Here is a 23,627-nt window from a genome sequence, read left to right as displayed (position 1 = left end):
GAAACCTGTCAATATTTTGCAAAGCATTTTATAATCAGAAATATGACTCAATAAATAGTTTCTGTTATCAATCTGGATCAATCTATCAATCTGTACAGATAGTATAGAGAAAAATATGATAAATGAGAAGATAATTTAAGAAATTTTCAGATTTATTCTCAGATTTATGTAAATAGTATTTCATCAGATGATTAAACAAATGTGTTCATATGCATCCAAATAGTTGTTAGTGATTGACTTGTCCAAAATAGAACATAATAATATTGCATAGATAGACTAACTTTTGCAACAGAACCGTCAAAACATAACAGATATCACACCATTCCCCTACTGTATAATTTGCTGGCTACAATGATACTACTGTTACTGCATCCCCCTGTAATTCCATGTGCACACATTTCAAATCTCTCTATAGGTAAAATTAAATCATGAACACTAAATTCACCATTAAAAAATAAATTTTGTTTCTATTCAAGTCCACTCACCTGTGGTGCAATTTGCAGGGTTTTTCGTCAGCTGTGATTGAAGTGAATGAGCTCTCTTTCTCCAACGTTCCCTTTCTCTATTGGTCTTTGTCACCTCCCCCCTTTGCTTCCTCCTGACAGCACTGTAGTGGCAACATAACAAGTGGAAACTCTCACCTGCACAGCTATATTTGTGTGAGAGGAGGAGACTGCTGTTGCTGGGTGGATTACAAGATGCAAAGTGGCAGTGACACCAGGAATACACTAATTTGGTTGTCAGTATTAATTAAACCTTCAGTTCTGATGTATACAGTACATAGTTTTGAGGTGGATCTGGTTGACCTGAGAATGATCAGTTAAACACTCAGATATGCAATTGCAGAACATTTCAGAAAATTGCACCATATGTCAGCTTGTGTTTCATGTGAGTATATTGTGATCTCTGATTATATACAAAAAACAATTGGACAGACAAATAAATACTTGAATCACCTCTACTACATTCAGCTTTCAAAATATCTTTCAATACTTCTCCCATGTGTGTCAGTTCACCATAAAAGAAGATATTACATTACAATGTGTTGCAGTATTGGGTTGCTTTGATGAAAGTTAGCAAAAACTGTGCACCCAGCAATTAAAGATTTACTAAAATAACTCAGTGGATTAAGCCTTTTCTTGCCTATAAGGGTACAGGTGAAATTTCTATGCCTAGTGGGGAGATTGTATATGGAACCTCTTGGTTTCTGTGCAACACAATGTGAAATCAGACCCCCTCTCTCCGCCAGCCATGAAGCCACCACAGACTACAATCACCTCTTTGTGGTCGAAAGAACGTAGAATTCTTTGGGCACAACACAAAAGGCACCTGCGCAATTCAGGTGACAGAAGTCCTTCCTTTTTCATTGCAGCTGCATGAAACACACAAAATTCTGTCTGCTATGTATGGCTTATTTCAGTCATCATTATTAAAAAATACACAGGAGTTTGAGAGTTATTTCTAAAAGTCTGTGTGTAGTAAATCAAATCTGCATTTGAATTTTATTTGTAATATCATATAATAATGGAATTCTCTGAAGGGATTGTATGAGCTGTTATTAGGAAACACTTAAATGTGATAAATGACGCAAAGACTGTGAATATATAACAGGTGGCAAAAAAGGGTAGTAAACAAAATTCACTGAGAATTCCTGGCTATGCCTGTGCTGGTCATCCTGTTTTATTTCAATCAAATAGATACAAAGTCTCTACTTGTTTGATAAAAGACAAGATGACGGATGGATGGAAAATTTGCACATGTACACATACAGGCATACAAACACACACAAACTCATCATTTGCATTCCTTTTATGTATAGTTTTGTCTGAAACCTGTGACGTGTCAGGGTATTAGTCAAATTAGTGACTAAGTAGCTTAGATAACTGAAGCATCATTGATATTATCCAAACTTGGGATTTTAGAATTATTGTATGGTTGGTTTGGTTTGCATTTCCTGGTTTTACCTGAGTTGCCTGCTTATTTTACTTTATTTTATTTTATTTTTTAATTTCATGTTTATAATTTTTAACTTTTAATTTTGCATTTTACTCCCTTTGTGTTTTATAATGTGTGTTGTTATGTACTGGCTCATGTTTCACCTGAATGCCCAGCTTTACTTAGAAACCAAAGACTTATGTACTGTGTAATCAGTCAGATGATCAACTGGGAAAAATGTACTGAACTTGACAGAAACAGAATATAATATTCATAAGTATGTTTTAATTAGTGTATAATCACCTGAAAATAAGACTTGTTGTGTTTTCGTTACCTTAGAATGAGCCCTTCATATCTACATAGGAAACGGGTCCCCTTTGATGGAGGCCGCTATGTTGCACTGTTCTTACAGTAGCCCAGAACGGACAAACCAAACACTGTATCTAGAGAGGGCCTTTTCTGTTTTTCGTGAGCCAACGTAGGTTCTCCTACACATGCGTTTGTTTGCAATCATCAACTTCGCTGCTAGATGCCACTAAATCTTACACACTGGTCCTTTAACCTTGAGTTTTGGAAATTTGATCATGTTAAGCATAGACATCTGATATCACAACAGTATATAAATAACAGAAAGTCACAAAAATGCATAATATGTCCTCTTTAATAAATTCAATCATTTATAAGTGTGAGTCAGTTTTTTGTTTTGAACTATTCTAAATTTCTAAAATGGAGAGGGTTCAGATTTTAAAGGTGCTTTTGTTTTCTGTGGTGAAAGTCTGGATTTTACTTATCTTACTTCTCAAATTTTACTGTGTAATGATTATAGACTTTCTGCACTAATGAAATATATACTACAAATTTCATATCCCTGCTATCCATTTGTGCATTTCATAATTTTTTGCTCCTCATTTTACAGTAGTCTATGATTGCAATAATCTTAACTGTGCAAAAAATTGTTCATCTTCAATCCAAGGCCACCGTTTTGTTCCATAGAGCTTCCAACATTTTTTCAGGAAACAAATGGCATTCAAAACGCCTATGAATGACAGATTTGCATTTCCTGGAAAGTTTGTCTATAAACATTCAACAAAGGCTACAGTGTCTAGACACAACAAAATAAAACAGTATTACTGAAATTAGCCCTTTAGTATAAACATGGCAGGAGCTGTACATGGAAGAACAGTCACATATTGTACGTCAGTATGACCTTTTGCTCTTATGTTTAGATCCACATCAGATAAGGATTGAACAAACTAGTAGCTCTGTTTGTGTTTATATAATAGCAAGATTTTGTTGGACAAATTCCAAAAGTCATTTTAATATGTGGTTGCAATCCTTTGCACGTAGTGACAGGCTACAACACACAGACATCAGTAGACACTTCTTCACTTGTGATGCTCTGCCAGGCCATAAGAAACTCCTTGCTTGCCTTGTCTGTATGTCTCTGAAAATTGTGGGACTTTGTATAAAAGAGCTACAATTTCTACAAGGTTCATCAATTGTTAAACACCCTCAAACACACTTAACCTCTTTGATTCTGCTACACACACCACTATTTCAATCTTCATGTTATTTGTCCAAACATTGTTCAAACTCGGTGAAAATTATTTTAAATTCTGGTGAAGATTCCAAAGATTTTAAAGATACTAAAGAAGTGTAGAGATAAATTATGCACAAGACATCTAATATTTCCATAAGAAACATAAAGTCTTATATGTTAGGTTGCCCCAGCTTTTACAATTTGAGAAATAGAGTAATTAATATGATATGATAAATCCGAGCACTGTTAAATTTGAAAAATATTCAACACAAAGAATATCAAAGAGTTAAACAATCTTGCTAAGTTTCATATTTACCTTTGTTTTACTTACTTACTTTTGAGTTTGCTTCTTTGCTCAGGTGTATATTTGTTTATTTACTCATCATTTTCGTCTTTATTGCATTGTATTTGACCTTTACTGAGTGACAAGTGTTCATGTCCTTATATATGTTCATATGTCTATAACCATATAAATCCTTTAGGGGTCATTGTGGAGAATAGAAAAGACTGAAGTCCCTTGGGTTTTAATATTTCACTCAGTGTAAATAACAAAGTATGAAGTAAATTTTAGGGGAAATCAATAATTTAATCAAGTGTCCGGCTGAAAGTCAGCATTTGAATCTTGTTTCATTTAAAATCAAATGTGTTTTTTATGCGTCCACTTAAAAACAATTTTTTTTTTTTTTTACTTCTTCGGCTCTTACAGTTGAAGGTGTCAAAAGACAGACAGAACAGATGGATACTGACACAGAATCCTCCGTCCTTCAACAGTTGCATTGCATGTGGAGGCTTATTCACATTGTTTATAGATAAGGCTCAGTGGACCAAATTAAGCACCCTGGATGCAACTGGACTGTGTGACTGCATGACTAAGAAGATTAGATAAGATTTACCTACCCAGCAGTCGTCAGCAGCACTGCTCACACAGACTTGGTGCATAGCAACAGGTCAGCGAGCCTTGTGCGCTACGTTAGCATTCACCGTGGACTAGGACAGAGGCCCATTTAGCAGAAATGGGAGCTACCGTTTCCTCATGACCTCGCCTGGGATTGTTTCCTCCCATCCTTCAGCCGAGCTTCTGGCAAAGGTCAGTGTCCAGCTCTGTCTGTGCAATTTCCACTAGTAGATTTTGATGTTTTATGTGTGTTTATTTATGAAGTCATAAAACTGAAAGCCTTCTTTGAAGTCATGAGACCACAGTTCAGTACAACTAGAGTCATCAGTTCACCCTAATGTGAAGATTTATTATAACTTCAACAGGATTACCTTATTCCTTTTTGAGCTGTATTAGATATATCACATTGATATTCATTCATTCCCCAGTCAGAATACCACAATGTGAGGTGAACATGCTACAACATGACCGCATATATCCTGTGGACTGTATTTACATGGACGTTCAAGGGGATACTGTGCACCTGCAGGTTCCTTTGGGTGAGAGAATGATCAGTTATCTGTTAAATTTGTATTGAAACTGGGAATTGTGATCTTCAATGTTTTGATAAGGGTGGATATATATATATGGCAATTTCTTTTTTTTTTTGCATTGCAGATATGCCCATACAATGCAATCAAATTCTTGCCACGGGAACAACACATTACAGAGGAAAGAGGCCGCAAACTGAAACAACTAGTCGGTAAGGAACTCATTAAATCAATGAAAAAATTGACAAATAAAATATTTGTCTTCAATTGGAAATACTTTATACATCTGGCTTCAATTTATTCAGAGAGGCTGGTGTGTTGTAGCTCCACAACTCCACTTTAATTTTCTTTGTTTGTCAGGTGTGGAAAGTAAAGTGGTTGCAGCCATACCTGGTAGCCCTGACCGTACAACTGTCCTTCATAAAAGACTGACCAAAACTGAGAAAGACATACTGTCGCTTAAGACCAGGATTGCGTGTGACAGAGCATCATGGGAACGGAGGTTTGCAGAGCTGCAAAAAAAACAGGAAGAGCTATGCAATCAGGTGTGTCTGTGAATGTGCGTGAGTGTGTTTGAGGTTGTGTCTATGACTTCATCAATGACAACTTGTCTCTTTTTTTTCCCTCAGATGGCCTCTGAGGCTGGAGTATTAGTGAAAGTGGGCAGCTTTAATGACCAAGGAGAGTCAGGAGTGGACAATGGAGAAGTATATCAGGAGTGCTCGAGTAAATGTCACACACACTCATTTCATTGCATTAACACTTTTTTAAATGCAAACATGCCTTTGAATTCAATAATTATGTCAACTTTTATGCTAAAATTAGATCGCAATCTCTCACGACTGATGTACCAACACAGAGGGTCTGTCGTGTCGTCAAGAGGTGACACTTACGCGAGCAGTTTGTCAGGCAGCCAGTTGTCCTTGTCATCGGCACTGAGCTCACGACCTTCCTCCTCCTCATCTTCAGCCGCAAGGTGCAGCTCATAATCTTTAGTGGTTTACAGATTTAGTTAACAGTGCTTACTATTTTACGTTTTTTTAAAAAATGAAATAAGTGCAAAAAAACATGCTCTATACATGATGTGATATCACAGATGTTTCTAATGTTGCCTGTTAAAGTACCATTAAATAGCAGATCAAGTCTGTTTGTTGTAAAACTCGGCAACTCACAGCAAAATGATCTAGATGGATAAATAGCACGACAGGTATGAGGAAAAATATGTATTTTTGACTTTGGGGTGAACTGTCCCTTTAAGTACAATTTTTTATTTGAATTTAAATACTTTGTATTTATACTCCACTACATTTTGGAGGGAAATATTGTACTTTTTACTTCACAGCTATAGTTACTAGCTACTTTCCAAAACAATATTTTATACATAAAACATGTGATCGTCTTTTTAAAATAACTACAAAATATCATTATTATAGATCAGACTACCTATCAGTATAAATTATCAAGATTAACGCCATGTTGACATCTTTAAAATGCTGTGTACATGTACATGTCAATCAATCAGTATTAATATTTCAATAACATATTTATGATCAATTTAACACTCTAAATGGGGACAGTTTGCATAATAAGTACTTTTACTTTAAATACGTTTTGCTGTCAATACTTCTCTAAAGTAAAAGATCTCATTACTTCTTCCACCACTGATATTACTGTCTGACTGAACCCTCTCTTCCCCCAGTGTGAGATCATGGAGGACCACATCTCAAGGGCATCACCGAGTTTTTGTTCCCCACTCCCCCATGGACCTGCAGCTGGGTCACAGGGTCAGAATCATGCTGCCATCTGGACGGATCAGCACGGGAACTATTCGTTTCCTGGGCCACCTGCAGGGGGAGGCAGATCTCCACCTTGGGGTTGAGCTGCAGACACCTGATCATGGATTGCATGATGGCAGCCACAGGGGATACACATACTTCGAATGGTAACTAATCTCATATTGTTTACTGTGTGAACAACATGGGTAACATGTAGCTTCTTAACAGTGGTGGAAGACGTACTGAGATCTCTTACTTAAGTAAAAGTTACAATACCACAGCATAAAAATACTCAATTACAACTACTAAAAGTCTTGCATTAAAAATATTACTTAAGTATAAGTATAAAGTATTAGTTGCAAATGACCCACTCCGTGTTATATTTATTATATATATTGTATATAGCGTTTGTGAAAAGTATTATACACTCTTGGAATTTGTCATGTTTTGTTGTCTTAAAACATTGAATCAAAGAGGATTTAATGTGGATTTATTAGAAGAAAAGACCCTTTAATGTCAAGATGAAAACAGATCTCTTTAGAAGTGATCTAATTTTGTCACAAATATAAAAAAATATAAAATGCATCATCTGTTTTATGTGTAAAATATTGATGGGAAAAGTAACTAGTAACTACAGCTGTGAAATAAATGTAGTGGAGTGGAAGTATAAAGTAGCATAAAATGGAAACACTCAAGTAAGGTAAAAATACCTCAAAATTGTACTTATACAGTACTTGAATAAATGTACTTAGTTACATTCTTCCACTGCTCTTAATGTGTCAATATGTGCAACCTGACATTCAGTGCTGCACTGGGATTCTATTGCAACCACTATCAGTCACCCAATGGTGCTTTACTGGGATAATCTCACTTCTTTTTTGAAACCGCAATTCAGTTACTTTTTAAGAACTTTTAAAATGTGTTTTCAGTGCATATTTATCAGAAGTTACTTCCAATCATAAATCACATTGCAGATTTACACAGTACATTAACACATTCACTTTTAATCTTCTGACAGCAACTGATGGTCTCTGCAATCCATCTATTATTGAAATATCAATCAATCAATCAATCAATTTTTATTTATATAGCGCCAAATCACAACAAAAGTCATCTCAGGGCACTTTTCACATAGAGCAGGTCTAGACCGAACTCTTTAACCTAAAAATATGATCCCCAAAGCTCAGGTTAAATACATAAAATTACATTTTAGTGTCTGAATGAAGGCATTACACTCTGGTCTTTATGTATTTAACGACAGCCTCTGGACATACTTCAGTAAATCCTGTGCACTTAGTGGCTGAGCTGAATATGCAAATCTCAGGCTGAGGGCAACTTGTGAGGCTCAAATTACACCATTTGACATGAGGCGTGAACTTTGGGCATGAAGTGTGAACTCATTTGCCTGCACCCTTGACAAATTTGACTCATTGTTGTAGGAAACAGGGCTTCAGTATAGTCTTTTCTTCAAGCGGAGAAATACAATATGCACATGAACTACCCAACACTTGTGAACATGTGTACACTTTAATTTTAGGAGGAGGTGATTTAAATTAACTTCAGACATACCCATGATGTTGATTTATTGTTATTTCTGTTTCTGTTCTGTGCAGCAAGCCTGGCTATGGTGCCTTCGTACCATTCCACAAACTACTGATGGCCTGGGAATGACAAAAATACAGACCAGATCATGCAGACCTGCCCAATTGGATGCACTGAATATAGGACCAACTGAACGCAGAACAGTACTATAGTCATAGATCTGATACCTTGTTAAAATGAGGTAAATCTTTGTGTCAAAGTACATACATAAAAATGAAAAAAAAGTATGTCATGAGTGTCTTGTCTGTGCGGAGACATAAATCTGTATTATTAACAATAAAACACCATTTCAACAAACTTCGTTCCAACTTGATTACATTCTGACATTGCAGAGGGCACTGTGTGAGGCTTTTGGGACAATGTTATAGTTGTTGGTAAAGTGCTGTTCTTTTTCTAAGTTGGTTGATTTACAAGTCTTTAAGTGTCTCAGTCTTAAAGTGAAATAAGTAGAAGGAATTCAAGATCAAAGTCAAAACAGCCATAATGGCAAAAAAACTTGCAGAAACTATAAAAAACCTGTTGAGCACTGAAAACATTTTTCTTGCTTTGAGTGACAGTCAGATCTTTGCCTGAAGGGATTTTTAATCAAGCAAATGTAAAGTGACAAGGCCATTTCAAGACATCCTCATGTTTAACACATGTCAAACATACCATGATCCAAAGGTCAGATGATGATGGGCTCTATCTTGCCCTTTCACTGACAAATTGTCTTCATATGAGAATAAAGCAACTGCAATATTGCCAGCTGTGCTTGACAAATTATCATGAAAAACCACAGTAGCCTCAGAGTTCCTAACATGCTGACAGAATGTGGAAGTGTTGTGATCAGAGATACATTTAGCAAAACCATAAACCTTTTATTTAATTACTCCTGTGTTTTACAAGTCAGTTAAAATAGTGTGAGACAACATACAGAAGCAATCCTATCACCCCCCCTAGTCGTTTTAAGTTCCAAAGTATTCTAATGTCTGAAAATTGTATAACCTTAACTGAAGTTCCCCACTCTTGCTGGTAATGGCTGTGTGAATGTATACCTTAACTACTATTGTGGCTTCCTCTGGATAGTGTGCATAGATCACATTTCTAAAATAGCCCAAACAGGTGAGCGACAGTGAAAAGTAGGCCATTGCTCCTCAGAGGAAACGAAGAAAGAACATGTTAGATATTATCTGCAACTAAACTTACTTTAAAAGTACTTAAGTAATGATTGAAAGTACAGATCATAGCATTGTCATAGGGTGAGAGAAGTAGAGCGAGCAGGGGTCAAAGATATGCTTGGTTTCTTAGTAGTCTCAGCTCAGTCCAGAATTGAGGAAGAAGTGGGTTGTAGAAGGAAGCTATGTTGTTTTCTTTTCCATCAAAGTACAAAAATTCTCTGACAAAAATATTCACGGATCAGTTAAAACATCATTTTGGAAAATTAGGCTGTCATCCAACAGTCACTCCAGAATAGCTTGTTCAACTGACATCAGTCACTTAAGCATGCAGACACACTTGCACTTACATACTATACACACACACACACACACACACACACACACACACATACACACATACACACATACACACAGAGACACACACACACATGGGTTGACCTTTTCCCTCACACATTAGAAAAACAAAATGAGTTTCTGGTTTGTTTGAGCCTGCAACATGAACTGCAGAGTAGAACATTTCTTTGTTTTTAAAACCCTCGGGCACTCCTCGATTTTTGTGGAAAATGGTTGCAGTAAACAGATCAATGTGTAAAGTAGGATACATTCTAGAGGATTTTATTTACATTTTTTTTTATTTCCAGTGACATGCTTACAATAAAATTTTATCTTGTACCTTTACAAAGCAGTTTGTTAGAGAATGTAAATCTGCATGTTCATGAGAACTAAATTCCATATTTTTATTGACATTTTTTTACTGCATTTTCAATCACAGAGTAACCCAAATACACATGTTGTGTTACAGCAACACTTGGTCAGAATGTTTCATGAAACTGATGCTGATTTATGGGAAAAGGGTGATGACACACCAGCATATTCTCTTTGCTGGTGTCAAAGTCAGTTTCCTTGTTAGATCAGAATTTACTGTAAATCTTAAGTGAAGGTCAAGATCCTCTGCTTGATTACATTAACTGAATGCACTGGGTAGCGTCAGTGTATTGAAATATATACTGTTTTTTCACCTAGCTGAGATGAACTCAAACAATGGGCTGTTCTGGAGAACTACAGTGAATGTAAAAGAAAAAGTAATACTTTATCGCTTATTGCATGAGAATGTATTTTTGGAGATTAAAATAGATAGAGACACAATATGCATCAACAGTCAAATCTCTAGAAACTCAATCATAGCTACAGTATTATTGGTCTAGAGGCACTTTTCATCCAAAATATGGAAGACAGGGTTACATTTGACTACAATGTCATACAAATACATTTAATTTTGAACAGATTAACTAAACTGTTCATCAAAAGGAAGGCAAATTGCACCTCCATAATAGCACATTACACAAAACTAAACATCTTTGCAATTAACTTTCAAATCACTCAACTATAGACACTATAGAAACTTCTCAATACATTGTCTGTTTGCTGCTAGAGTGCTTGACATATAAACGAGGTCAACAGCAATATCATGTGAAATTTGACTATAGAGGATAAATCATCAGAATATCCCTCTCTGAACCTTCAGGTTGAGGATCTCTGCAGCCAGTTTCTCAGCATCCATCAGATGTGGGAACATTTCCATAACTGTATCCACCTGATGTGGGTTGAAGATGGCTTGCAGGTTCTTACGGAGTTCCAACCTTTGTGGGTCAAATGCCACTGGAGGTGGCTGTGGCTGGCCCCAGGAATGGTACTGCTGGCCCTTATAGGAACAGCGAGAGTTGTTGGGGTGTGAGGAATGGACCGAAGTGGGGAGACTACATGTCCTGGCATGGTGCAGCTCCTGAAAGGGATCAGACCAGTAATTTTGCTGATGATGAGGGGCTCCGCTATACTGGAGATTGGTGGGAAGACTGTGTTGGTGTGGTACACCATGTGGGAGCATGTGAGGAGGGTAGGCGTCATATTTGAGTTGACCGTTGTAGTCCAGGTTTCTACGATCTTGCTGGTGAGCTTTTGAGGGCACTACATGGGAGCAGCACCTGCAGGACTGGCTGGTGTTATTTTTTTCTAAATGCACCGAGGCATGTTTGGGTCCAGCGAGGGCACTTTGCTGGTGGTGCCTGAGCATGTGGGAGTTGCTGAGGCAATGCGAAACATCAGAGTACTGGCTCTCATAAGAGCCAAGGCCAGAATCCAAGTATTCGTGAGAGAGGTTGGCATAGTAATGATTGGGCATTGAGTGCAGCGGGGGCCACTCTTTCTCACACTGGCCTCCTGTTGCAGAACATGGTATATGATTTGGACTGTTTCTAGGGTCATCACAGTACAGCAGTTTATTTTCACTAACCTGACTGGGATGTGAAGAAATTTGCTGGTCTTTTATGTGCTCTATGTTAGATTCTTGAGGATAGGAACAGGTGTTACGAACAGGCCCAGAATCAGACTGAAGCTGTCTGGGTGATAATCTGGAATTTCTTTCATCTTTTGTAGTAGAAATCTGGGCTTTCTCTCTTAATTCATCAGCTAAGGACAGGTAGGACTGGTTTACCCGCTCTGGATGGTAGAACTTGCATTTGATGCCGTAAGTGCACTTTTTGTCTGTGGAAAGCAAAAATGGAAAAACACAAAAAAATTATAGATCATCTCATTTGAGAACTGCATTCCTTCCATGTCAAAAACCTCTGAAAATGTGAAAAGTATGGCTGTGCATCTGCAGTATAAAAATATATAGTAGAAGGGATCCTCTTCCTGAGCTCTGTGCTAATCATATCTTACCATATGGACAGAGCTGTCTCTTTTGCTCTGTAGGTAGAGGCTTTTTCCTAAGGAAGTTGTCAAGACTGGGGCCGTGGCGTCCCAGAGGATCATCTGGGGGCATAAACCTGGTCAAATAAAAAAGAAAAAAAGAAATTACTCATGGTTGACACTGTCATTTTTTGTGTGACAAATTAGCTGGCTGCTGCACAATTATGCTTCCCTGATTACACTCTATAGACACTACAGCAATATGCCCTCTGGAACCAAATTAAACGGCATTCACAGAAGGAAAATGTGAAACCACACAGGCTCAAGCAGAGAAACAGGCTAATTGCTTACTTGTCATTCACAAAGGAGTACATGAGGAGCCTTTCCTCGATGCATTTCTTCCACTCAGGTCTTTCTCCTTGCAGGTCACGGTATGTGTCGTTTGATACAATCACACCATCTGACTCGTATGCCAACTTGACGATAAAACGGTCATCATAGCAAACCACTCGCTTCCCCCCAACACGGCGCGATGGAGTGAAGACCACTATTTTCCGTTTTTCAAGCTCAGTTAGGATGTGTTGATCTGAAAGTGTAAACAATCATGAGTCAGACTGCTGTGAAGAGATAATGGAAAGATAGTGTAGTGGAGGTGTTTTTATTACCCTCTTACATTGTATTTAAAATGTTTTCAATGTATTTAACTGTTGTATGTCAGATTAAAAATTGTATACATGCAATAGTCATCATCCACAACTGCATGTTCAAGTTACAAAACCCACAAATATTATGAAAAAATGCAGTAAGCATTTTACAAAGCCCTGGCAATCAATCAAAGAAAACAAAATATGTCAAAGAAGGTATTACATAACCTGTACAAACATCCTATCTATGTACATGATACTGATAGTACTCAAAAAGAATGAATGAAAGCAGAACACACACACAGTACGCGCAGAGTGTTTTTCACACAGATTAGAAGTAAAATGAAATGAAGCATGAAACCTGTGTAAATGAACAAGAGGCCAGGTTACATGAAAGTCAGACATGTATATGGCTCAACTATCGACTTACAGATAATACACTCAAACACTTACAGCTCTTTTCATACTATCCGTTTATGTTATTCAGGGTGACTGTCGTCACTTAACCTCTTGGATGATTGTCAACAGTTGACGAAACTCTGCAAGTAAACTCGGTGTGATAGAAAAAAAAAACAGCTGTACTTCCTGATGGGGCTTTCCCAGGATTGACTGCGGGCTAATTTTTATTTCCTTGTTCACAGATTGAAAATAGAACCTTTGGATTACTCCACCCAGGCTGCAGTTACTAAATCATGAGAGCCACAGATGATGATCAGGTCCTACCTTCATTATATAGTTGTTATTGGAATTATCAGACGTTACGTAAGCATGACCAGTTTGACAACATGGCTGCATTGAGACTGAATAAAGGGCAGCTTCTGTATTGGTGTGCAGCCTCTGGATTGTGTAAGAACACCCAAAAAATGTTACTGACCCAGCTGTTCTTTATTGCACTAGACACTGCACTAATTTTATCTCATATGTCCACACTTGATGTCATACTGACCTCATAAAGGAAACATGACTTCGTAGCCGCTTGGATAAACCTCTATTTCATAATCTAAAATGTGTTGCCCCATAACTTTGGCAAAAGTTCAGCAGTTTGGCCTCTGACAAAACTGAAACTTTATCTCATGGTTTCTGTGGTTATGAATCACAGATACAGGAATATGCATACAGCTACAGTGTTGAAAGAGATTTCAGCGGTGGTCATATTCACATTTCTCGGTAAAAGGGAAGCTCATTGACTGAATTTAACTTTAGGGGGTGAAGCAATCAAATGAGTAACTAAAGGAATAGTTCAACATTTTGGCAAATGTGCTTATTTGCCTTCTGGGGGAGAGTTAGATGAGAAGTTTAATAGGCTTTGCTCAATGGTAACATAACCACCACCTCTAAAGCTCACTAGTACATATTATATCTTATTTGTTTAATCCATACAAAGTGTAAAAATGATAGTTAGGTTGTGTGCTGAACTATTACTTGGCCGGAACCAGTTGCCAAGCAAACAGTGGAGGCTCCGGGAAATACTGCTCCTAGCCAAGAAATAGAGAAAGAAGAAAACTCACCTGGAAACAGTGCATTGGCATTTTTTACACTCTGTTTTTTTATGGATTAAATAAATGAGATACATTACAGGCTGCATTGGACAAGAAAGGGCCAGACTAGCTACTTCCCCGTTTCCAGCCTTTGTGCTGAGCTAAGGTAACCAGCTGGTGGAAGTCGCCTTATATTTAACAGACACATATGAGAGTGGTATTGATCTTCTTATCTAACTCTCCGCCAGAAAGCAAACAAGTGGATTTCCCCAAACTATCGAACTAAGTGCAACAGTTATGGATGCTAAAATCAGATAGCAAACTTTTACTCAGAAGCAAAAACATTTCTAAGTATTTCTACCAAGTAGTGAAAAATCCAAAACAAAGCAATGCGGAAATCAACGTGAGCATCATGCACATCAAAACCTTTTGTCTGTGAGAAGCGTATTTAATTTAAGCTGAACCAAAAATGATTGATGTCATGTTAGCTATGCTGGCATACAGCTCCCCAATGCTGGTATTTCTATTCATGTAATTAAGGGATTGCCTGAAGGCTAGGATAGTATAAAGACATTACTTTTTTTCCAACTATCAATGCTACTACCATGTCCAGAGCAGTGTTGTTTTGTTGTTTATTTCAATTTTATCTTAACCAATGCCACTGTTTGGCTTCTCTGCCTCATCTGCTTGATTGTACATTTCTTGTATGCTCACCTGTTATGGGGGCATCAGGTCTGGGCTGCTCCTTGCGCCAAGTGGGAACAAACACAGTAATGGTCTTATGACCTTTGTCCATGAAGAAATTCACGGCCAGCTGGATACCTCGGCATGAGAACACTTCCTTGTTGCCATGACTAAAAAAAGAGACAGGTGAGGGAACATGAGTACAAATGGCAATAAATAACTGACAGGGAAGGAGGGAAAAAAAAACAGTTGATCTATGTAAACATCATGTGTCTTTGATTTATCTCCCTGTGTGAACCCTCCCTCTAGCTATTACTTTGTGTGTGCTTCAGGTGTTGAACTTGAGAGGCGGAGATTTTTGAGGTGTGTGCCGAGAATTTGCATGTTGTAGCAGTGGCCTTTACAAAAACATGCACAGGCAGGGCGGTGAACGCCCGTCAGAAAAATCAAGTCACACGTCAATGTAGGCTAAATGTATGTTTCATTGCAATGAGGGATGTTAGCTTGAAACATGTTATTTTACAGGTGTTTGCTGTCCCTTGTTAGATAACACAAGCCTTTATTGTTATGTCTCTGGATGTGAAAATGAAAATGATTATGATTTAATTATACAAGTCCACGATCCCATGAAAGAAAGTAAAAAATTGTTATCAGGATTTGTCATTGGTGCTTACCTCATGGCAACATTGCTACCATCAATAACAACAGGCCTCAATTCTGTCTCTGTCTTCTTCCTGTCCCTAAGTTGTGGTGTGATTCTCAAAGGTCCTTGGGCCCAACTTGGAGGCAGCAGAGAGTCTTTTCGGCCTGCCCTCTTCTCATCATTCTCAGTATTGGATATGCAGGGTGCCGTGCTGGTCCTGCTCCTAACCAGCTCTCCGAGCACAGAGTTGGTGTCTGTGCTCAGGCCCAGCTTCCTCAGAGCAGCCTTCACCTCTGCGGTGGTGTAACCCAGCTTCCTGAAGAAGTCCACTTCTCGCTGGAACTCCTCAGTGTCTGGTTCCAGCTGGTCTGAAGTTGAGCTCTGGCTGGAGAGTACCTGATCCATCCTTTAGTATCTGGGCCTTTTTTCAGCAGCATAGAAGATGTATTACATCTGCCTCTGGATTATATTCATGGAGTGACTGAAGGAAAATTATATTTAATTAGGAATACATGTCTATTTGACATAATTACATCTCTGGACATCCACTTTTCTCTTTTATTGTCCTCTTTAAGAGCTTCAGTTAAGTACTGAGTCCACACTCACACTGAATCATACACTGTTTATTAAGGCCTGACATGTTCCAACTGATCGTTGAAGCTAAATATTCAAATCCAAGATGTTTTTGTTCAAATATAGAAATACTCAAGATGTCTTTTGTGTACTTTTTACACATTTTCACAGTATTCAACCAAGAAACTCTGCATTTAACAGTTAGTTGTAAGAGTTTCACTGTTCTGTTGCACAGCATGACTTTGTAACCACTATTCCACCCACTGCTTGTCAAGGGGTTAAAGGATTGTCATACAATACATACCACATAGTTAAGTATATTTTATTTTAAGCTCTTTCATACATTATATTTACCTACACTTCCCTTTCCTTCTTAACATGCTCTTGTCAGAATTGTCAGTTACCATTTTCCATGTTATTATGTATATTATATTATTTGATGTACCTGATAAAGCTTTAAGTAAGCATCCAATAAGTTTACTTTCATTTTACGGAACTACTGGAAATGCGCGATGCTGGTCTGTCAAACGATAATCAGGAGTCAAAATTAAATGGAACTGACTCGCCCACCCCACAGTTTTAGGCTGTTAATGGCCTGTCTTCCAAATATACAGTAGTCTGATCGCCAACTCAGCTTTTCATACAGCCTCGGTTAGTGAAATAAAGAGACTTTAACATTACAGGAAGACCCAATGCGCTGCTTTACGCACAAATTGCGTAACATATGTACATTAGACTGCCTTTGATTTTATAAACGTATGATAAGCGTTAATTTACCTCGGAAAACACACCAAATGTTTACTGCTACCTGGTACAGGTGACGAGTATAAGTTTCCACCGCAAACCGGTAGGCAGGTTAGGTTACAGCCCATTTCTCGTCAACAAATCTCGCCACAGAGGCTAACTTACCTTCACTGAGCGCCTCTTTCTACTCTTGTTCCATATGTCAGCAGCCACTTAAGTCCTCTCAAGGTTTCGAAGTACAGTAACTTTGGCACAGTTAGGATTTCGTAGCGCCTCCCTCTTGACAAATGATTGCTTCCCTTCTTCTCTCTTCCTTCGGAGGCATGCAGAGCCATGAAAAATTTGCATATATGCGAGATAAGATAAGGTGTTCCTTTTCCTCTGGCTGTCAGTCACATGTAGTACACGAGTTAAAAAAACAAACCTTCCCTATTCTTTATTGTTCTTGTTGTCCCTTGAGGAGATTTACAGAATTTACAATGGCAATAAAAGCAATGAAACATTTAGGGTCAGAAATGTTGACCTCAAGTGCCCCAAGTGCTTTATAGGGAAATTACATAACAGGTTAGATTATTTAAATGAAAATAAAGTGATAGAAAAGTGTAATACAATCATGTTATAATAAACTAAGATAGTAGAAAAATGCTCCTTATTGAAAGACGCCCACCCACAACTCAGCATGTGCCCAACAAATACCAGTAAAGCTGATGTCTATGTGTTGCTCACATACAGTGCAGAGTCTGTGCTACAAGCTGTGATTTGTCCCTCTGACTAATTTCTGTTCTGGATTTTTACACAACAGATTTTAAAGCAATCTGTTTTTTATTCGTTGTTGTTGTTGTTGTTGTTGTTTTTAAGGTTGTGCATATTTTGACAAAGGTAAAAATATTTCGGTAATCCAATGAGGAGATTTATGTGAGGAATCATTCATTAGTTTGGAGCAAAATACTATTATATTATGATAATACTGATAGATTTTTCTGGAACAAGACGCCCTCTAGTGGTTTGGAGTAAAATGCTCCCATTTTACCCACATTTATTTTTCTATGTAGTCTGATTTTTGACATACAGATATAAAATTGTATAAAAAATTATATAATAATAGTGAAGAATAAACCACCATTTAGTCATAGACAAGTCAGGTCAAGTCAATTTTTATTTGCATAGCCCAATATCATAGATCACAAATTTGCCTCAGGGAGCTTTATAGTCTGTACAACATTACAGCAACAACTTGACCTTTTTGAAGATACAATTGTACTCAGTGTACATAAAAAATAAAATCCTCTTGATTAGATAACATTCTTAATGTGAATTAGTAAATCTAAAATAAAACTGGTTCTAATATTCTACATTAACCTGTAAAACTGGGTTAGTTTGTGCAAGATCATGCTGTACATACTGTTTTTTTCCCCAGTAAATATGTGGGCTATTTATTGCACACATTGCAACTAATGTTTACAGCAGCCCAAGTCTGTTTGTGCTATAATTTGGCCACTAGATGTCATCCTTGCTTCATTTTATCCTACTGAATGAACTCTCATCGGGAAGATTATGGAAGATGTTGGTCTGGAGACGATTATAACTTGAATAGGATGCCGGTTAAGCTGTGAAGTCCTGTGTAGTGTCTGTGTGTGTGTGTGTGTGTGTGTGTGTGTGTGTGTGTGTGTGTTCGCCACCAGCTCATCGTTGCTGGCTGCAGCTCATTGCCCTGCAGTAATATCAGGCCTTGCAGACACCTGGGACCAGTGGTGTGGGCCCTCAGAGGAGGCAACTGCTTGGCAACTGGCCCTGATTACTTTCTCCACTCTCCGGAACTCAACTCTGTGTATGCCATTAAACAGCTCCACACAGTGTGATCCCAGCTTGACCGTGCCATTAACCCTGAACACAAAGGGTTGTTTACAAATGCACACACACAAGCACACACACACACACACACACACACACACACACACACACAGAAGCGCACACACATAGATTCACACTCTGGTACACGTGAGTTCTCCGTGACTTTATATGTGGGAGAGATTCCAAGTGCATTATGAAAAAATATCAGTTGTATTACACTTGGCATGAAGGACATTTATATAGTATTTTATTGAATTTAATCTGTAACAGCTCCATTTAGCCTATAGGAGGCTGTGGTTGAGTGTATTGTTTTGTAATTTATGGCTAGATTACTTTGGAAGGCGTTATTGCCATCCAGAAAGCTTTTGTTCAGTAATGCAAATCTCGTATCTTGCTGAGAATCCAAGTGCCCACGATTGGATGAGATTAGTGCAGATTGGGTATTGTGAACATCAAACGCTTATTTCCTTAACATCTTGAGGGAGGCATTGCCCTGCTCAAAGGCATATCTTTTTCCTCCAGGCAGGTGCAGTTTGGCAAGGCTTGTTAAACCTGAGACAGTTGATCAAACATTCAACCAGGCTCATTGTGCTGCTGAGAGCTTTTGGATGTGGTTGGGATAGTGCGGTGCTGATAAAACCAGCTTTGTAGTGCCTCAGTGCTAGCTTCCTTTTGCTATTCCTTTCATTGACTGCCCGGGTCAGCCGTCTGTCAGAAAAATTAATTTTTGTATGATTTCTTTAAAAAGAACCAAAGTAAAGAAAAGGCAGCCTTTAACTGGAGTAATCCATCTTGCGCCAATGGTGTCAGAGTGATTCACGATTTCCAATTTAGCCACGGTTTGAATCTAAAGTAAATCAGGCAGGACGGCTCCACCCTTTGTGCAGCCGGACGACAAACCCTCAGTGACAAGAGCTCTCAAATGAACATATCCCGCACATTCATCTTGTTCATTTATTACTTCAGACACCCCACTGCCTGTCCTACACAGATCAGCAAGCAAAGACCTCCTGGCATTGTGTGTGAGTGTAGAGGAGGTAAGACATTAGAGCTGGCTAGGTGGGTAGCACTGATAGAAGATAGTACAAAAGAGCAGTAGAATGGAGAGGGTCCAGGTTTTGAGTCTGTGTTTAATTAGATTTGCTTTGATTAGTGACAACTGAATTGCCTGAACAGGATGTGAGCAGAGAATTGCAATGTAGCAGCTATTTCAGCCTGCTGGTCATGGACATCCACCCTCTGAGATATACACTGGACATTTTGTGTTTAAGTAGACATCATGTACACTAATTTGTTTTGGTTTTTCTTAATAGGAGTAGTTTGTTAACCTTTTACTGGTCAGCAATTAATTAACAGGGCGTGCTTCAGATTTGTTTGACTGTACATACATACACAAGAGACTTCATGAGATATGTTCAGAACTGCTATAAGCAATATTTTATATTTTATTTCAATAATAAATCAAATGACTATGTGTAATCTGAAGCAGGTTGCATAGTGACAAACCTACAGACAATTGTAATCCAACTCTGCACTTCCCCTTACCTCTACAGAGGTTTTTAGCATTTTTAACTTATTGTTTTGGTTTTAGGGCCTCCAACTTTATTTTGTTTTGGTTCACCAAAAACCCACAGTAGGCTACCTGCCCACCACCACATGGCAGACAGACAAAGTTAGTGACAAGCTGGGGAAACACAGTAGAGCATTTAGCAGTTAGAGAACCTTTTTTTCCCTCAGGAGTTGGTGGAGACCAAAATAGAGCTCACTACAAAATTCTTGCACTGGTTTACAGACAGGTGTGTTGATTAGATTATAAATTGATTATAATTGGATTATAAACTGTGACTGTGAAGCAAACATGAATCACTTGTACTTTTTTCTGTTAATGACGGTCCAAAACATTGTTAATTAAGTGAGACTTGTTTCACAACCTAAACAGAGCTAAAAGGAGAGTTAAATTGGACTTCTATTTATTAGGTGGCAAGAACCCTAAATGAGTGCTAATGTTGCTCCATGTCTGCAGTATGTGTAAATAAGCAAATGCTTGCTAGCAACTTTGCCTTATCAACTTAAAATCTGATAACATGTCACTGTTTATAGCTTGTTGCTGGTGCCATCAAGTGTTAAAAAAATGAGGTTTTTTTTTTTTTGGTGTTTTTTGTTTGGAGAAAGTGTATTTTTAGAATTTGGGTGAACTGAGCCTTTAACTGTCCAAAAAGCATGCAGACACTCACTTCTTTACTTGAAATAAATGTGGTCCAGCCAGCCACAGATCATTTAAAGATCATCACATGTAGGTGCACTGGATACCAGCCTTTGCAGGTGCAACCTCAGCATGGAGCCCTGGCCTCATCCAAGAGCACCAACAATGTCCTGATTAATTGTTCCTGTCATTTAGGCCTACCTGTTATTCTGCATATTACTCATATCTGCTCCAACCATGGCACACACTCACAGCAGTGCATGAGGACGTGCATTACAAGTACACATGGTTGCAAACAGACCCACGGACGTGGTCACTATCACACACAACAACACACAAACAAAACCCCTTCCAATGCCTGGCCTCATGTGTGATAGCAATTCATGCTCAGGCAGTCAGGCAACGCTCCAAGGTATTCATTACTATTGATGTCAGAATGCACAACAAGAAGTGATGGCTGAACCTCCTGCAGTCTGTACTGTTTAAAGCCGAGCTCCTCTCCCCCAGCTGTTGCTCTGTCTTCACTTAGGAGGGGAGACTGTGATGATTAATGCACCTCTGCTGGGATCTCGGGGAAAGAACCTGGAGTTTCTGCTGAAGTGCTTCGCTCACATTGTGGTGATTCAGTCACACAATATCTGTACTGCGGTGGAGCAATGCTGAAAAATAACTGCATCAAAATTGAAAATCATAACGGTCTCGCATTCTGCCATGTGTGCCAGTGTGCTGCTCGAGATAGATTAAGCTGATGCCTGTTTGCTCTGAGTATTGTCTTGAAAGTGCTGCTGTTTCTCACTGTTAGCTACCAGTTTTTTTTCCAAAAGTTTTTCAACTTGTAGCAGTCTTTATCAATCAAGTAAGTTACAGCCTGTAGGGGCTAAGCATGAAAAAATAATCTTGTGTCACTGTTATTGGTTTATCATGGTAGTAAATTATGGTTTATGGCATGTTAAAAGTGTTTGAAGGAAGGTTAATAGAAAGAAATTTCCTTTCTACCGAATAAAAAAGGTAACAGTTTTATTGTGTGACAGCTATTCTCTGTCCTTGCATTCAGTAGATGATTACTTTGATGTCTTTCCCCCTCGGGGCCCCTGTTCTTTGCTGACGGTGCTCAGTGGTGGTGTTTAACCTGTATACTGATAAGACAAACTTGATTGGGCTTGGTTGAGGTGCTGAACGCCGGAGATACTGGTCTTCTCTGTGAGTGCAGTTGTTCAGAGATTTCTCCTCTCATTGCAGTCTGCAGGGTTTGGGTGTAAGTCTTTGTAGCTTGGCTGGTAGTTCAATAATGCTTTAATAGATTCTAATCACTTCTAATTTCTTCTCTTGTGGTATAAAATTCACAATTGTTGGTTGGATTTTTCTGAATGTATTAAAGAGTGGAATCAACACTATTCAGAATTTGATCAAATAAAACACTCCGTCATTTATATCACCAAATAATGATGTTATTAAAGGAAAACCATTAATAAATTAGATTACAATTTCTTTGCGTCAGTACTAACAAAACCTATTAGTGTGGCCTGCCCTCTAGTGGTCAAAGATGGAAAACACAGGCACAGTGTTGTGTCTACGTGAACTACAAAGTTTGATACATTTAGAGGTTCTGTACACACAGAAGGATTCAAGATTTCAATATTTAAATACAAAGATTTAAACGTTGTAGTCCAGACTTCTCAAGAAGATAGGTGGGTGACAAATTACATGAAAAATGAGTAGCGAAACAAAACAAAAGATATTTTCATACTGGGAGCGAGGGGTCACTTGAATGATTTGATGAATATCAAATGATGAAAACGAGAACAGCGAGAGATGAGAGATGAGAATAATCTGCCTTGGTCTTCACAGTCACCGGGTCTCAATACAATGAAACACTTATGGGAGATTTTTGACCAGCATTTTCGACAGCGCTCTCCACCATAATCAAAACACCTAATAATGGAATATATCTTGACAGAATGGTGTTCAACCTCCAGTAGTATTTCCATATGTATCTATGTATATACATTTCACATTTTATATACTCCTGCAGACCCACATTTGAATGGTAATAGCCTCAAATACATTTACAGACCTCATAATAATATATTCTTTCCCTGACCTGTGATAAATATGACTTAACATTTTGATTATCCTGAGAGAAACACTGAAGAGAAAAATCCACCTTTGTGGTAAAAGGTTCAAGTGTGTTTAAGAGGTGCTTGAAAAAGAAATAACAGCCATCAATTCAACTGGGGGTTGAATTTTCTTTCTTTTTTTTTGCCAGTTTATACCTACAGGGTCATGGTGGGGTGTTGACAGCTCTTGTGCTCCACTCTGTATTTGTGGGCATTAGTTTGCTGTCAGTAGTGTACCATGGGGCGACTGTTGCCATTAGCTGTTAGATTTCTGATTCACACCCAGTGGGAGTGGACTCTCAGGAGCCAAGTTGCCAACTGGCTGAGATAATGTACAGTAGGCCGTGTTTTCCTGCTTTGTCCTCTTTGGCTGAACTAAATCTGCATGTCGTTCTGGCCTTTGTATCTTTGACCAGTGACTCACGTAAAGTACAGCGGGGCTGTAACTAAGAATTATTTTCATCATCATTTAATCTGCCAATTATTTGTTTGATTGATTGGTCAATAAAACATCATTCCAACAGTCCAAGAACCGAAGACATTCAATTTGCAATGAAGTGAACCACCT

At 38.3% G+C, this 23,627-nt stretch overlaps 2 protein-coding genes across 3 annotated transcripts; one reads left to right on the top strand and one right to left on the bottom strand.

Moving 5' to 3' along the window:
- The first annotated feature begins 4,363 nt into the window (after window positions 1-4,363).
- On the top strand, window positions 4,364-8,552 carry LOC121906240. The gene is made up of 8 exons (XM_042424988.1): window positions 4,364-4,562; window positions 4,799-4,909; window positions 5,028-5,112; window positions 5,261-5,445; window positions 5,530-5,626; window positions 5,726-5,876; window positions 6,600-6,842; window positions 8,289-8,552. The coding sequence occupies exons 2-8, from the start codon at window positions 4,835-4,837 to the stop codon at window positions 8,344-8,346; spliced, it is 894 nt and encodes a 297-aa protein (XP_042280922.1). The 5' UTR covers window positions 4,364-4,562; window positions 4,799-4,834; the 3' UTR covers window positions 8,347-8,552.
- A 1,514-nt stretch (window positions 8,553-10,066) lies between these two features.
- LOC121905740 (endoribonuclease ZC3H12A) lies at window positions 10,067-17,382 on the bottom strand. Of its 2 annotated transcripts, XM_042424230.1 has the most exons (7): window positions 17,313-17,382; window positions 17,054-17,197; window positions 15,603-16,052; window positions 14,959-15,098; window positions 12,474-12,708; window positions 12,153-12,259; window positions 10,067-11,975 (listed from the first exon to the last, which is right to left on the bottom strand). In XM_042424230.1, the coding sequence occupies exons 3-7, from the start codon at window positions 15,974-15,976 to the stop codon at window positions 10,933-10,935; spliced, it is 1,899 nt and encodes a 632-aa protein (XP_042280164.1). In that variant the 5' UTR covers window positions 15,977-16,052; window positions 17,054-17,197; window positions 17,313-17,382; the 3' UTR covers window positions 10,067-10,932. The 2 variants fall into 2 exon arrangements, with proteins under 2 accessions (XP_042280164.1, XP_042280165.1); XM_042424231.1 differs by lacking the exons at window positions 17,054-17,197; window positions 17,313-17,382 and adding an exon at window positions 16,922-17,046.
- Window positions 17,383-23,627: the final 6,245 nt, after the last annotated feature.

The sequence above is a fragment of the Thunnus maccoyii genome, chromosome 10, assembly GCF_910596095.1.
Source record: "Thunnus maccoyii chromosome 10, fThuMac1.1, whole genome shotgun sequence".
Taxonomy (NCBI): Eukaryota; Metazoa; Chordata; class Actinopteri; order Scombriformes; family Scombridae; genus Thunnus; species Thunnus maccoyii.
Note: the sequence above shows the minus strand (reverse complement) of the source record. Positions and strands in the feature narration are given on the sequence as shown.